At 38.6% G+C, this 17,412-nt stretch overlaps 1 protein-coding gene across 1 annotated transcript in view; it reads right to left on the bottom strand.

Moving 5' to 3' along the window:
* Positions 1-15,647, bottom strand: part of LOC112722582 (histone deacetylase 5) — a 29,500-nt gene extending 13,853 nt beyond the window's left edge. Inside the window, exons 1-9 of the mRNA XM_025773664.3 lie at positions 15,328-15,647; positions 13,608-13,806; positions 12,295-12,441; positions 12,067-12,179; positions 11,211-11,422; positions 10,916-10,980; positions 10,413-10,583; positions 10,118-10,201; positions 9,466-9,586 (exon numbers count right to left, since the gene is read on the bottom strand). Of these exons, the coding sequence (XP_025629449.1) occupies positions 9,466-9,586; positions 10,118-10,201; positions 10,413-10,583; positions 10,916-10,980; positions 11,211-11,422; positions 12,067-12,179; positions 12,295-12,441; positions 13,608-13,806; positions 15,328-15,503 (1,288 nt within the window). The 5' untranslated portion in view covers positions 15,504-15,647. The remainder of the gene's footprint in view (positions 1-9,465; positions 9,587-10,117; positions 10,202-10,412; positions 10,584-10,915; positions 10,981-11,210; positions 11,423-12,066; positions 12,180-12,294; positions 12,442-13,607; positions 13,807-15,327) is intronic.
* Between the last annotated feature and the right edge of the window lie 1,765 nt (positions 15,648-17,412).

The following is a 17,412-nucleotide window of genomic DNA, read 5'->3' as shown; positions in this document are numbered from 1 at the left end:
TGGTTCTCACCCATGCGGATTTTGTGGTTTTCAGATGCAGGACACGAGGCTTCTCGTTGAGGCATGCTGGGGACTTCTGGATTAGCGAAGATTCTTGTTCTCGGGACTCTATCTTGATTTATATATCTTGTTTAGATACTTTTATCTCCATTAAATAATACAAACTGTGATGACTCCTTCTAGAGGGAATTTTGGAGATTAGGTTTTTGGTATTTGTGTCCCTTTGGGTTTTCCTTGGGGTTTTCCTTATTTTATTATATGTATATATTGCTATGCTCGAACCGGTTACCTTCGCAGCCGGATTTTGAGTCTTGATATTCCTGTTTTTGATACTCTTTATATATATGATCTTGCGTTAGCTTATCCTTTGCTCGTTGTGTTAGTGATCGGAGTGTTGCGCTTTCGAGTTGCGGTTTTTGTTTACCCCTTTTTTCTACAAGGCTCCTAGTTATAATCAATCATTCATACTACTATACGTACTAAATTTTTGTTTTAGAGGTCGTAATACCTTGCCATCTCTGAATTATGACTTAAGCATAAGACTCTGTATGGTAGGGTGTTACACACGTTAAGTTGACAGAGTGTGTATCCACGTGGAACCCAGCTTGGCAGAATGAATGTGTAATGAGTGAATGACATGGCAAAAGTTGAATGAACTCAATTTCTCCAGCAAAGTCTAAAACATATTAGGAAAAGAGGGCTGCAAATTGATTTCATTCAACTTTTGCCACATCATTCACTCATCACACATTCATTCTAGCAAGTTAGGTACCACACACACTCTATCAACTTAACGTGCTACATCAGATCCCCGTTAACAGAGATAACTACAGGAGCAAGCGTGGGGCACAATCTAATATTTGGGGGTGTTAATTGAGTAACTATAAATTTGGAGGTCGAAATTGAGGCCGGTCAAAAATTTCAGGGGCCAAAATAGGTTTCAACTCGCAATTCACCACACGGATAGCCAAAGCCAAGCACCCGATCAACTTGCTAGATGTAACGTAACGCGCTAGCGAGCCGACGAGGAAGTTCCTCGAACGGTTCAACGATGAATGTCTAGAGATTAATGGCTTGACGGACTCGATGACAAGTCTATGCTTGACATGTTGAATGAGGACTTCGGGAAACATCTCACTACAAAGCCTGTTTTGACCATGCAAGAAATTCAAAATGTGACGAGAGAGTATATCAACAATGAAGAAGTTAGTCAAGTGGTGGCCGCCAATAAGCGGCAGCCTCCCAACCCATCAGCCCGTCAGGCCAGGTACACAGAAAAGCCAAGGGAGGTGCCAAAGAAAGGAACGTCCGAGAAGCCATTCAAACCGTTTCCCTAGGTGGGCAAGTTTACTAATTATACCCTCTCACAGCACCTATTGCGGAAGTCTATCAGCAAATTGCAGATAAGGGCATACTGTCCAAACCTCGGCAACTCAAAGATAGAACAAGGAAAAACAAAAGTTTGTATTGTGACTACCATAAGGGTTTTGGACACAAAACCCAAAACTGTTTCGATTTGAAAGACGCTTTGGATCAGGACATTCGGGAAGGCAAGCTGACTGAGTTTTTGCGATTCATTCGAGAACCGAGGAGGAGAGCGAGAACGGTCCAAGGAGGACCGCAACGCCAAGGCAGGGGCCACCTGACAATACGAAAAACGCCCCAACAGTAGTGATCAATGTTGTTGTTGGAAAAGACATTCTACCAAAGTCAAAATCAGCAACAAAAAAAGATGCGAATATCCTAGCCATGACCTCGGGAAACCTCAGTGCACAATCTGGAGAGCTCCCTAAAATATCTTTCGGCCCGGGAGATCGCTGATGCCACGACCTTCCCAAGGACCCGCCAATGGTGATCACGGCAAGAATCGTGACATATCTTGTCAAGTGAATCCTAGTGGACACTGAAACAAACTCAAATATCATGTGTAGGAACGTGTTTGATGCCTTAGGGCTCAAAGAAGGAGACCTCAAAAGCCATCAACATGGGGTTGTGGTCCTATGGGATTCCACAGCATACAATGTGATCTTGGGAAGGAGAACCATCAACAAGCTGTCGGCTATCATTTGCACAAAGCTTTTCACGATGAAGTTTGTAACGGATAGTGGAGTTGTATGATCTATTCGAGGAGACCTGGAAACGGCAGTCGCTTATGACAACACCAGTCTCTCGCTAAGGAAGAAGTCAAAATAAGCAGCTGGGGTGTTCCTGGCGGATTTGGATGCGAGGGTTGACGACAAGCCGAGGCCAGAACTTCAGGGAGACCTGGAGAAGTTCCGGGTGGAAGACACGGAGAAGTTTACCTTCATAAACCAAAACGTCCCCCACAAGTTAAAGGAGCTCCTCATCGAGGCCATCAGAGCAAACTGCGATTTGTTCACCTGGACCCCGGCTGACATGCCAAGAGTGGACCCCGATTTTATGTTACATCATCTGGCCATGAAACCAGACGCCAAGCCAGTGGCACAACGGCGAAGAAAGATGCGCCAGATAGGGCTAACAAGGTGGCCAAGTAGATGGCCAGCTTGTTAGAAGCCAGTTTCATAAGAGAGTTGGAGTACTCGACGTTGCTCTCAAACGTGGTCCTTATTAAGAAAGCCAACGAGAAGTGGAGGATGTGCGTCGACTATTCAGATCTTAACAAGGCATGTCCAAAAGATTCATTTCCACTCCCTAACATTAATGCCCTAGTAGATGCGGCTGCGAGATACTGATTTCTGAGCTTCATGGACGCGTACTTGGGTACAACCAAATCCCGATGCACCGCCCTGATGAGGAAAAAACGGCATTTATAACACCAGCAGAGACCTACTGTTACAGGGCCATGCCGTTTGGATTAAAGAATGCAGAAGCCACATATCAAAGATTAATGAGCAAAGTCTTCAGGAAACTTATCGACAAGTCGGTGGAGGTATACGTTGATGATATATTGGTAAAGACAGCCGAGCCGGAAACTTGGTTGCCGACCTGGAAGCTGTCTTCGGGTCGCTCCGAAAGCACAATATGAGGCTGAACCCTCTGAAATGTGCATTTGCTATGGAAGCAGGAAAGCTCTTGGGCTTTATGATCACGCAAAAAGGGGTTGAAGCCAACCTAGACAAATACAAAACCATCCTTCAAATGACAAGCCCAGGGGGTGTAAAAAACGTTCAAAGACTGGCTGGTAGACTCACGGCTTTGTCTCGTTTTCTCGGGACATCGGCAACAAAGACCCTTTCCTTCTTCAATCTAATTAAGAAAGGAATGACCTTCGAATAGACTCTAGCGTGCGAGGAAGCCTTCAACCACTTTAAGAAGATCCTATCGGAACCACCAGTGCTCGGAAAGCCAAAAGAACGAGAGGCCCTATACCTTTATCTAGCCGTGACGGAGGAGGCTATGGCAGCCGTTTTGATTCAGGAGGAAGACAAACTCCAACAACTGGTATACTTCATTAGCAAGGTGCTCCAAGGAGCGGAGCTGAGGTACACCAAATTGGAAATGTTAGCTTATGCTTTGTTAATCTCCTCTTAGAGATTAAGACAGTATTTTCAGGAGCACACAATCACATTGAGGACTGACCAGGCCATCCGAGAAATCTTGCAGAAACCCGACCTGGCGAGTCGTATGATGACTTGGGCAATAGAATTGTCCCAATATGAAATCCGGTACGAACCTCGACAAGATATCAAGGCATAAGCTATGGTAGATTTTTTGGTAGAAGTAACCGGCGATGCTCCCGAGAATCCGAACACACGGTGGAAGCTTCACATTGACGGAGCGTCCAACCAAGCATTCGGAGGGGCCGGAATCATCCTAGAGAGCTCGGAAAGGATGACCTATGAACAATCGACCAAATTCGACTTCCTGGTCTTGAACAACCAGTCAGAGTATGAGGCCTTAATAGTCGGCTTAACTCTAGCCAGAGCGGTCGGAGCGACGAAACTCTAAGTCAACAGCAACTCCCAGGTCGTGACCACTCAGATGAATGGAACTTACCAAGCCAAGGGCCCTTTGTTGCAAAAGTATTTGGAGAGAACAAAAAGACTATGCAAGGGTTTTGAATAGGTAGTGGCGCAACATGTTCCCAGAGAGAGAAACGCTAGGGCCGACCTCTTGACGAAGTTGGCGAGCACCAAACCTGGGGCGGAAAACCGATCCCTTATCCGGGGTTTGGTAAAAGAGCCATCGGTGGCCCTCTGCCTGACCCAAGCCCCAGACCATCCCTCTTGGATCAATTCGATCCAACGCTTCCTCGAAGACAGGACGCTCCCTGGAGATGAAAAGGAGACCAAAGTGGTAAAAAGAGAAGTCGCTAAGTACGTAATAATACAAGGGCAACTGTACAAACTAGGACTCAATCAGACCCTGTTGAGGTGCATTCGCCCTGACCAGACGGACTACGTTCTAAGCAAAGTCCATGAGGGGTGTTGTTGCCATCACATTGCAGGGAAAGCCTTAGCCAGTAAGCTCATCAAAGCAGGATATTATTGGCCCTCTATGATGTGGGACACCTTGGAGTTGGTAAGGAAGTGCAGAAAACGTCAGGAGAATGTGAATTTTTACAAAGCCCCAGCGGGATAGCTAAGTTCCATGTTGGCCTCCCGACCTTTCTCCTAATGGGGAGTCGACCTTTTGGGCCCGTTTCCGGTAGCCCCAGGGCAAGTTAAGTACCTCATTGTGGCCATTGATTATTACACCAAATGGGTGGAGGCAGAGCCGTTAGCCAGCATATTGTCAGCAAATTGCTAGAAGTTCCTTTGGAAATAAGTAATCGCCAGGTTTGGGATTCCAAAGATCGTGGTCTCGGACAATGGAACGCAACTTTCTGATAAAAAATTTGGGAAATTCTTAGCTGGTTTGAGGATCAAGCAGAAGTTTTTCTCGGTGGAACACCCCAGAGCAACGGTCAAGCCGAGGCAACGAACAAAATTATCCTTAATGGGTTAAAGTGTCTTGATTAGCGAAAAGGCTCTTGGGCAGACAAGCTAGCTTTCGTGTTGTGGTCTTACAAAACAACACCACAATCTTCTATCGGAGAGACACCCTTCCAGCTTACATATGGTGTTGATACAGTCATTCCAAGGAAGATAGCTCATTTGTCGGAAGCTGCGCTAAAACAAAAGATAGCTTTATGTTGCAATCGCAAGGTGCTGAACAAGAGTTTGGAGAAAGGAGATTTAGTGTTGCAGTGCAACGATATCGGCACGCCAACCCCAGGACAATGCAAGCTAGCAGCTAACTAGAAAGGGCCCTACAGAGTAAGAGAAGTCCTCGAGAAAGGCGCATACAAGCTGGAGCAGTTTGATGGGACCAAGGTACCGAAGACATGGAATATGGCAAACTTGAAGAGTTTTTACTCTTGAAGGATGACTTCCCTCCCTAACGATTACCACTTCGCATTCCTCACCTTTGTTATTTAAATTACTGTCGTCCTTTATTTGTTATTTTTCTGTTAGATGCTTCATTTCTCTTTCATTAAACTTGTTGCAAAGGACTTTTGTATTTTCGTGGTTAATTTACATCATGCTTAGTGTCATATCTGTGATTTATTACTATTAAGTTATAAAAACGACAACCCAAGATTGATCACCCCGAGCGCCACGATATTGCAAGAAACGGATATCCAACTTACTACGAATAACAGTTTGACGGTCAAGCGAGGTAATAACAAGCAACAAAAATGTGCTCTAACTACGGATGAAAATGGTAGCTTAAAGAAAGGCATCGCATCGGTCCGATAATGATCTAAAGCACGAGGTATCAAGGTCACATTAATTATTAAAGATAAAATTGTTCATTCAAGACAAGGGCATCAGATCGGCCCAATACAACAAAGTACAAAAAAGTACAAGATTCACATTTTTTACAAAGATCTCACTGCCTCAGGATATCCACAATCTTCCCATCCTGAATCATCTTGAAAGCTCCAATCATTGAGGTATCCAGGTCGGGAGCAAGGAGAAAGACCTGAGCTTTAATCCTCTCCTCGGTAGCCTTGACTACTCCCCGTGCATCCCTCACAATTTCCTTATTCTTTTTCTTCAAAGCTAAGGCCTCTTGCTTAGCAGCCTCAGCCGATTTTGTGACCTCGGCAAGTTTCTCCTCCAACTCCTTCACCTTCGCCTCTGCAACAGTGGCCCGACCTTGAGCACTATTAAGTTGGCTTGAGAGAGAGAGATCGCGATCCACCAGATAGTTGATCTTGGTGGCACTCTCCTCAGCCTTTTTCTCTTCCTCGGCAAGGCGGGCCTTGAGCAACTCTTCCTGGGCCTTCAACTTGGAAATATCCTTCTGGGAAGCCCTAAGTTTACCTTCCGCGAGTTGGCTTTGCGCCAACACGAGTTCCATTTTCCTCACAATGGCCGCTGCCCGAAGGAGGCTGCGGTAAGTCCATCTAACTTGGGCAGCGAGGTCTTCTTCCCGGAAGAATTCTTCAGTGCCCAGAAGGAGCTGGGAGTCAATGAAATATCCCGCGTCAAAGTTCTTCTCCATGACAGTAAGAGTCTTGCTAGAGCCCGGGGTTGTTTTCCTTTTCTTGGGGTTGGTTACAATGGTTAGCTCGGGTCGTCTTCGAACCCCACCCCCTGACCCTGGCCCGCCTCGTCGACAGCAAGGTTCTGAAGCAGTGCTTCAGCAGAAGGTTGGGGCTGTTCGTCACCTTCGTCGATGACCTGGCGAATTCCTTCACCGACGGCATCAGGCATAGGCTCCACCGAAGGAGTTGCCGTGGTGTCATCGTCACTGTCTTCCGAGGGAAAGAAGTGGGCCATCAAGCGAGCCATTTTGGCATTACCAGTAGCCATGGCAACTACAAGAAGTGGAAAGAAAAGCAAAGTTAGGAAGTCGGAAGAATGGGACATTTTAAAGCAAGCAAAATAGACAAACAGATCGGGAGATCAAGACAACAAAGAAATTCAAAATTTTACCTACGCATTCACGATCGGACTCCCGGTCACCCATTAGTAAATGGGAGTTAAGATTTTTTTAGCCAAAAACAGCTAACAAGATATCTGTGATCTGACAGTCCTCCGGACTTAACCCCTCATAAGACACTTTTATTAGATAGTCAGAGCCAACACCAAAGCTCTAATAAGTCGGGATCCGCCTTTCACCCTCGAGGGTAAGCCAAAAGGTATGGCAACTCAGAGCCGGTCTAACTTTGAAGTACTTACTTTTGAAACCATGAAAAGAATCTTCAAAAAGGCCAAAAAATTTGCCTATTCTGTACAGTCTTGAAGGAAAGGTAGCCTTTCTTGTGCTTGCCTTCTCGGGAAGGGTTAGTGAGTAAGAAAAGGTAAAAAAAAAAAAAAACACGTTGAGAGAAGTCTGGAGCTCCCAATATTCACACACCATCTCAAAAGTACGAAGGCGGCCCAGCTGTTTGGATGAAGCTGTTACAGGGCGACGTCACAACGATTTAGCAAAGAGATGATGAACGGAGAACAAGGAAGACGGACACCTAGCGTGGTGAACATTGCTTTGTACACCCACAACCAGTCGACTACCCAGGGAGACACCAGGTTCAGGTGTCAAATACACTCTCGGTCACCCAGGACGAAAACTTGGTAATTCGCTTCTACCGGGCCTCCGCCACACAAGGGCCCGGAGTCGCGAAGCTCTTGTAGCTTCTCTCAGGTTACCCAGGAAGCCATATCTTTCTCGTCGGATGTGACCCAGATATCATGATCAACACGATTCGGCACCGCAGGTTGCTGAGCCATACCTACAGTGGGGGCACCACTTAAGTTAACTCGGGAGATCGGAAACCCGCAAGAAATGAAGAAACAAAGACTACGTTCTACTACGTCACTACTCTAATTTGCACCACTATTCTAAGGCCTAAAAGGCCTAGATCCAAGAAAAAAGACACCTAATGGTACCCCCCCCCCTTTTTAAGAACTAGCTAACATTGGCAAATCTAACCTAGACAAGACAAGAACCAAACAAATGCACTAGAAGTAATGCAAAATGCATGTAGCAACAGTGGTAACAAAGGCAAGCACAACAATCATCAACGAAGGAAGAAGGAAATGATTGCTTACCAGTAAATGAAGAAAGTAGAAGGAATGAAGAGAGGGCGGGTGTGGGATTCGCAGCAAGCAAGATGCAGAATTCCGAAGGCACAGCGATCAGAAAGCAGAGAAAGACGAAGGGAATGTGTGAGAAAAGTGAAGAAGTGGTGAAGACAAAAGCAAAAGAATGCAAAATGGTAACCGTCAGGGAAGTGCAAAAAGACAGAGGTAGAATTGATTTTTCCCCCTGCTTTCAAATCAACCATAAAGAGCATTTAATGCTTTCAGCACAGAAACCGAAGCAACGCCCTAAGCCACAGTTGGGGGCAACTCACGCGCACTGGAGCTGTGGACCTTGTCAACAGGTTCCAGGGTTGATTAGGACTCTACCCGAGCGAGCGCGAGTAACTTGAACGCATCAACCACGAGCTTCTAGCTTCACGGTTGGTACGTTCCGGCCCAGCCCAACAACTGTCCCGGTCCGACTGTGGACCACCAACCCGCCGGGTCACTTGACACGGACCCAAGTGACCCACCCGGCACCTCACGCCCCTGCCAAAAAGACTTGAACAGCTAGCAGAAGCTTCCAGGCAGATGGGCCCAAGCGAAAGGACCCACTCGAGTTCAGAGTATAAATAGGGAGGGACCTACCCCTCCCTAGAAGTACGTCACATTTTAACCCTAATTAGCTGCCTCATCATATGAACACTGACTTTGGCATTGGTGTATCCTTGCAGGTGGCCCCCACCCGCCAACCCATCGACGATTCAGGCTGTCATTCCCTTCAAGAAGCGTGCGCACAAGTCCAAAACTATCACCTCACCCCATTTGCTCCAACCTCAGCCCCGTTCAAATTACCATTTACCTGAGCAACCGAACATTGACAAAGATGCAACATTTTTTTTTATCAGAGAGAACATCAATTTACTGTACGGTGGGTAACGAACAATACATTAACATTTTGCATCTTGCTATTCATGTGTGGACATATCAAACATATTCCCAAAATACTTCCAACATTCAGTTGGATTGGAAGTTGGTCAGCCATCTTAAAGGGCCCCGCATAAGGTAAAAGACATATTTTGATCCAAAAAAGTTCTGCCATCCTAAGAGTTACAATCATGTGCCAAAAATTCTACTTGGGTGATTTTGGATCCAAATCAACATGCAAACCAAAACACCCACATTTGTGAATTTGACTATGGCAAATTATGTGGATTAGCTGGTCTCACCAAACCCACTAAACATCATACTAAATGATGGATAGTTTTCTTATCCACATATTGCTCAAAAGTTGCCATCTGAAATTTCTAATTACTGACGTGATTCTCGAAAGGTATACACACATCAATGATCAATTCTTCTACGTAAAATATTTATTTGGTTTAAAATTTTGCCATGAATGATATTAAAACTTCAGGATGTTTCTCAAATTTTATATCAATCTTTGGTGTAAAAAAGCGACAGTTACCTGCATCAACCTTCAGCTCAGAAAGTGGTTTTATGACATCCTGTAGAAGCTCTGCAAGATCTGAATTCTGCCGACCCTTGTCATCCTCTGTCTCGGAGTCGGAGCTTGAGATAAGAGTATGCTGCAAATGCAGTGTTGCAGAAAGAATTCCAATGAGAATATTATCGTAAAATAATCTATTCGAAACTTTTCATAACCCAAATTGCATGTATTTGGAATGCATATAGGATAAAATACGAGCAGTAAATCATCTAATGAAAAATTAATGTCCCTTAAAACATAAGTTGCTTCTTGCACATAAACTTAATCCATTAAGTTACCAATAAAATGTGGAATCTACGACTTTGCAATGTAAAGGTCATGGTTCTTTTCAAAATGTATGAGCCAGCAGCAAAAAGCTATAAGATAGCATGGCAATTTTTGCATTGTGAATATAAGGTAATCAACCAGAATTTTAAGTTATAGTTATTGTCTCATTAAATTACAGATTATTTAGAAAAGGTTAAAAAAATAAGGGAGACCATACCACTATTTGCTAAAATATTTTTTGATTTGTATTATGCAAGAACAAATAATGAAAAAGAAATTATACGATAGCGAAATAACAAAATTAACTGTAAAAAAGGAACAATAGTAATCGAAAGAACATTACTGGGGGAGGAGCAATCTGAGAAATTAATTTTTGTGGCAATTCATTAGCAAGTGTAGGCCAAAAGCAACTTAATTCCTGGCGAACCTGCAAGGCAAACACAAAAGATTTAGCACTAAATAGATGTCAAATACCTTTGGGTAACAAAAGCCCATATGATGCTTTTAGGAAAGAAAAGAATACATTTTCCATTTCCCACTGCTCACCCCCTAACCAAAAATAATAAGAAATGAAATCACAAAACCCTTTTGCCCCTTGAAGGATCAAAACAGCATATATTAGAGTCATGAGTTATTACTGCTTGAATCACACGCCAGGTGGACTCAAATGGATAGGCCTCAGATGAACCAACAATAGGCTCGTCTTCAAGCAAAACCTCCACGCAAGCATGCGTCGACTTTGCAATGGAGTCAAGGTTATATCCTCCTTCTAAAATTAGTGCAATCCTACCTTCAGCGAAATTCATCAACTGAAATGTATAGAAGGTAAAACAATATGTAACAGCCATTCATATATTTGATCACCCAAGTTAAAATCTTCACATATAAAACTTATATCAGATTTTATTCTAGAAAATAATGCTAAAGTTAGATCATATAAACTTGATACTCAAGCAAGCAGTAGCACTATATGTTTAAGAAAGATAACTGCCCATCTTTAAGCAACATGAAAATAGTGACACTAAAGTGCAATATACACAGTAAAAAATTTCACAGTTAATTGAACAGTTTTATCAGGAAATTAGCATTACAAGAAACAAATGCAAGGCGCAATCATGAAAAGTCAATGTTTAAAATTAACCTTTTTCAACAGGACAGAATAACCAAATGGCGAAACACGACAGCCCCCCAGAGGATCACCAATGGCTGTTTCATTAAAAATTATCAAAGTTATTACGTTTCAGTAATAATAAATTAATGATCAACTGATTAGTAGTTTAGTACAAAATCAGAAGTAATGGTGATACTCCTTCAAGATACAAAGAAGTAAAATAATAATTAAACCAACAACACTGGCTACAAACCCTGAGAAAGAGTATAAACAACCAGTAACTCGCCCCTATAAAACATCAAATTTAAATTATGCTACAATAGACCTGCATCAAAGCCAGCAGAAACAATAATCATGTCTGGATTAAACTCTTTGGCAACAGGTAGCAAAATGTGGTCCCACACTGCAAAGTAATCTGCATCACCACATCTTCCATTCTCCCATGGTACATTTATATTATATCCAGCACCTGCTCCTTCTCCAACCATCGTATAAAAGCCATCATCACTTGCAGGATAAAAGCTCCCAAATTCATGCCTGCATGAGATGATCTGAGATCAACAATGAAAGTGATAAAACCACCTATGGAGATTCACATTCATTTTAAAGTCTTGATTGAAAACCACCTCTAAGACCCGATGCTAAACTATTAAATATAGACACACTATTTGGGTGTCATGTCCACATGTTCGAGTCAAATGTTACACCACGCAGAAAGGATGCACGTACGCATGTGATTTTTTTTCCCCTCCCCACTTTTACTCTAACAAGACAAGACACATAGTGTGAATTCTTTTCAAATCTGTAATCAATTTATATTTTATAACAATAAAAAAAAGGAAAGCTTATATATATATTATTAAATAAAAATAAATTAAATCATTAAAATTAAAATGAATTTTTTTCTTTAAAATATACATGTACAATTATATACAAGCCATGTTGTTCTACAATTTTAAAATTTAACATGATTCGCAAATTCATGCAATGTCCTATCCCATATATAGCAACATATATTTTCCTAAATCACCAGTGTATAAAAGGAAACAATCTAGCAGTCAGGTCTAGGGCCTCAAAACCAATAGAAACAAAATTTTACATATTTTGAGGTAGAGAGAAACAATTACAACAGGACAAATCAGTTCAAGTGGACAGAAAATACATGAAAATAATAATAATACCTGTGAACAGAGAAGAATAAAACTCGAGAGTCATTCCAGAACATTTTTTGTGTACCATTTCCATGATGGATGTCCCAATCAACAATTAAAATTTTTTTAATACCTAATTCTGGCTGTCAAACAGGGCAACACAACAGTGAGGTGCCTGTGGAAATAAAGCAACTGACAGATTAACTGCCAAAAACTCTTGGTAAATACAGAATTGAAAGTAGAAATCATGTTACCCACACGTTCCTCTAAGAGATACGTTGCCGCAATCGCCACATTGTTGAATAGACAAAAACCCATGGGTTCATCACGTTCTGCATGATGACCTGGAGGCCTAACAATTGCAAAAGCAGAATTGAATTCCCTGCTTGCCACTCTTTCAACAACCTATTAATCATAGGATCTTCAGTTATGTTAAAAAGAATAGTATTAACATAAAACCTTACTTCAATCTAAATAAATGTATGTGTTCACTGATAGATTGGAAAAATTCAGATGGATACATGATAAAGTTCTTTAATTTAAATGATAATTCTTTTGATGATAAAATGATGTATCAATATAGCCAACCAAATCTATAGCATTATGATAAAAGTACATGATACAAAAAGAAAGTTTTAATTATTTTTATGTTTGATTTTGTAAACAGTCCTTGATATTGCTCCATTGTCTTTTAACCCAGATAACAATTACGGTCTCTTGATTCATTTGGTATATTTAGATGTAAATCTTATTTCTAGTTCTTATTTCTTAACTCCTTCCTCAAATACAATCTCTTTCCACCTTGATATACTTATTTGAAGGCCACATATGGATATTTCTCACAATGTGTGTCAGGTGAGTGCGGGGTGGCACAGATTCAAAATTACTGTCGCACCTATTTTTACATTGTCGTCTTGCTGTTTTTTCTTGGAATACCTTTTTGTATCTTTGGTGACTGTTGGGTGTGCCCTGCAACCTCATCAGTTTCTCTTGACTAGGTTTGCTCATTTTTTGAGAATAGTAGCCAAACATTTGTGGCAATGTGCAGAAACATATGACCTCCAAGTTACAAGTCAACAACCTTACTTTTAAGCCTTAACTTCCCCTTTTTTTTTATTATTTGTAAGTACAAAAATTGATATTTTTTTTTATATTTACAAAAATTGATAATTAAAATGAGAAATATTATATGGAAAGAACCTCCAAGTTGAAATACAAATTGAAAAGCTAAAATGTTTGTAAAACATTGCTGCTCCCAAACAACTTCAAGAAAAACTTCATGATGGCCCAAATTTTGTACCAGTTTCTTTTAGTAGGAAAAAAAAGTTGTCTAAGATATTGAATGCAATCAATACTACCAATATGAGCAAAGTCAGTAACTTAAAATTAAGTGGAATACTAGAAACAGGAAAGTATATTTTTTAGATCAGATGGCAAACTCTGCTTTAGTGGCAGGCACAGACAAATCTAGACTTCGAAAAGGCTGTAATAATGGATCCACAGTTATCTCATTAATACACATAAAAAATCACAGATATTTATACTATGTGAATAATCCATGTAAATATCACCTCTATAGCAGAGCCAGCAGCAAGATAAGCAGCTTCTGATGAACCTTCATTGAAGTATATCGAATCAAATTTTGACGCAGTCTTAAGCCTCCGTGAATCTGACTCTGAGCTTATTTTCTTGATAAAATTCACATGTTTTTTGGAATGTACTGACAGTATATGTTTGTCTTCAGCTTCTTTAGCATCCAAAATCACACATCTGGAATGATGTTACACCACATTTATTAAAAGCACAAAACAGAGAAGTAAGATTTTGTCACTTTATGCAAAGTCATCCTAGTATTAGAAATTCAGAACTAAAAATTGAACAGCACAACTTTCACAGAAGAGAGAACAATTTACTCTAAACCATCACAATGGAGTCTAATTATAGGAAAAACCTTAAGTAAACATAAAGAGACTGATACAGGCTCTCCAATCATCCATTCGCTCGTTGGTGGTTGAAACTAGACTAGCAATTTCAACATGGCTCCGTTGTAAGGCTGCAAGCTCAGTCTGCTGATGGAGTTCTCCGAATGTCACCATCAGTCTCTCAATGAAAGCACCTTTTTTTATTATTATGCTACTTCAAAGACTACGGGGACACATGCCTCCATCTCAGCATTGGAAAGTTTCTTACTCGTATTAGGCCTTCACCATTCTTAAAACCATCATATTTTTCTAACTTTACCACAATTTAATGAACCATTGAATAGATGTCAAAAGAAATTAAAACACATCTCGCATTATTTTCCCAAGCTCCAGAAGATCTGCAGTGTAAATACTAAATATACCACCTAAAGCTTCTCCAAACCATAATTATAGTTTTGTAGTAGCATTAATATGTAGAAATAATTATTAAAAACTCCATTTTTCTTTTACTTGTGGCCATCAATCATCCTTTACACCACTGCCTATATTACATTTCATGTCACATAGTTAATTTCATCAACAAAATTCAAAAAACAAAAGGTAGATTTCAAGACAAATTTAAATATCAGTCACAAAACGAGTAAATGAAGAAAAGTACACGTGTAAGAGTTTGGCAGAGACAAAAATGTACACCAAATATTCCTAAATAACAAAGTACACCCTAGAGATTATTTTCGATGGACAAAAATACTCACAAAAGATTTATAAATATCAAACCCTTACTAACAGCACGACACTATTGTCCATCGTAAACAATCTTGATGTGTATTTTGATATTTACTAATCTTTGGTGTACTTTTATCTACCCAAAACCCTTTCACGTGTACTTTAGTCCATTTACTCATCACAAAACCTAGTTAAGGTTGGGTTTGTTTACAGAGGACAATGAGACAGGAACACAAAGACAGATAGAAACACAGAGACATAAGATATTGTGCCTAAAAACACTAACAAAGACACAACTTATTTTTTATTTTTTTATTATTTTTGTTAATTTTTATTATTATATTTTTTGTCTCAAATTTTTTAAATAAAAAAAATAAGAATAAATTGAATTTTACTCAAGAGCACAAAATTTTGTATATCTGTTTTCTATATCTTCTTGTGAGTATTTCGTCTTGTTCCATTGTCAGATGGCAACCTAAATTTCATCAATAAAACGAGTCTGAAAGTGTTACAGAAGGAACCACAGCTCAGCGAAAACTAGAGCAATCAAAATAACATCTCTAGCTAACGTAACCCACAACAATAATAATAAGAAAAAAATGGTGAAATTTAAAACCCTAAAGAGGAGTAAAGTAGTTAGTACCGTTGGGTAATGCCCGTGGATTGAAGCTTGTTCCAAATGGACCTAATACGGTTGGGGGTTTCGGGATGGTAACCGTCGTGAAGGTTCTCGTGCTTACACATCCTCTCGTCGTAGAGTAGACCCACGCGCCGTTGACCGGTGAGTTTGGTGCCGTTGTCTTTCCCTGACTCCATCATGGTTTCCGAAAGGAGCAGCTACTTCAAAGTTCAAAGTAATCGCGCGCTTTACTTGGAATTTCTCTCTCACTCACTCTCTGTAAAAGGGAGTCCAAAAGTTGAACACCACCAAGTTACCTTGAAATTTGAACGATTAAAATGGTCCTAAACTTATAGTGAGTACTAAATTCTCAAAAGATCTCATATTGGGTTTATGCACCAATTTTTTTACTCAAGTTGTATATTATATTTTTTTTAACTAAATTCAACCAAAAATAATAAAATTTAGAATAATATTATTTATAATTAATTTTTGTTAATATTAGACTAATTTAATTAAATTTAATGAACAAAAATTATTAAATGAATAGTATTATTTAATTTTTAGGCCAATTTACGTAAATAAAATGTTTGAATTTTAATTTTACGTAAATACAACTTTTGAAATACGAAGACGCAAATTCATTTTTTTATATTTCTATAAAAATTGTTACTGGCAGCAGCGGTTTACAGAAGAACATCATCCACTATAGGTAGTGGCAGATTATGTGGTTACTGATTAGGGTGCAACACAGAAATCACGGTTGTTTATACCAAAATTGATTATAATAAAATAAATATTGTTTGGATTATAGTACTCAAAATCACTTTTAGATGAAAAATTACTAAAAGAGACATCGATTTAAATAATTTTTTTATATGCATGCAAAATCAAAACACTAAGAAAAATAATATAAAAATATATTTATCATATAAATAAAATAAATACAATAAAAAATAAAAATATGAAAGAGAGTACTATAAATTTTATAATTTCAAACAAAAAGAAAATATTCTATAATTTTTCTAGCACTGTCAGTACTCTTTAATTTAGTATTATTTTGAACTATAAATTTTTATTATTTATGGCTATATTGTTACTTATAATTAATTTTTTATTTATTTTGCCTTTTTTTATAGAGTACATCAAAGAAATAAAAAAAATCAAACAGATAAGAAATAATAAAAATTTCATAAAACCAACAACATATATCATGTGAAAAAAATACAATAATAAATAAATAAAATTCATATGAATAAAATGAAATAAAAAATAAAAAAATTTCATACACAACATAAATACAATGTAGTAAAGGATCAAAAAAATTTATATGAACAAAAAATAATAAAAATATCATAAAAATAAATAAAATACTTAAAAAATTAGAGCACTATACAAAATAAAAAAAAATTCAACAACATTTGTCATATGAATAAAAGAAATACAATAAAATAAATAAAAAATCATATGAACAAAGCCAAACAAAAATAAAAAAAATTCATACAAAACATACATATAAAAAATAGGGCAATTTACGAAAACAAAATATTTAGCTTTTAAAATTACGGAAATGCAACTTTTGCAGTTTAAATACGAAAATGCAAATTTACGTTAATGAACCATTTGGAAAGAAAACGTGGTAGGGGTTCCATGATTTCTGTGAGAATGCAAAACATGCATAAATCGTGGAAGGAATTCAACGGTTTATATACGAGTTTCACTATATATACCAACTTAGAGTGAGTGGGATATATTTACATCTATTATTTGTATTGTCAACGAAATAAGACTATATTTTGTAGTATATTTTAAATTTATTCAAATTATAAAAATGATATAATTTTAAATGATTTAAAAAATATTGATTTGATTTATACGTTTCAATCTAATTCAATTTTATGCAAATGATTGATTTGTACGGTGCTAATTTAAATTTAATTTTTAAATTATTTTGATTTAATCTAATATAATTTGAATTAAATAAAATTATATTCTAATTAAATTTTAATTTTTTAATTTAAGTAACTCATTCAAATTTTTAATACATATATTCAAATAATATTTTAAATTTTTAATACGTATATTTATATATATATATATATATATTTA

The sequence above is a fragment of the Arachis hypogaea genome, chromosome 11, assembly GCF_003086295.3.
Source record: "Arachis hypogaea cultivar Tifrunner chromosome 11, arahy.Tifrunner.gnm2.J5K5, whole genome shotgun sequence".
NCBI classification, from domain to species: Eukaryota; Viridiplantae; Streptophyta; class Magnoliopsida; order Fabales; family Fabaceae; genus Arachis; species Arachis hypogaea.
The sequence above is the reverse complement of the archived record's forward strand: the minus strand, read 5'-3'. Positions and strand labels throughout refer to the sequence as shown.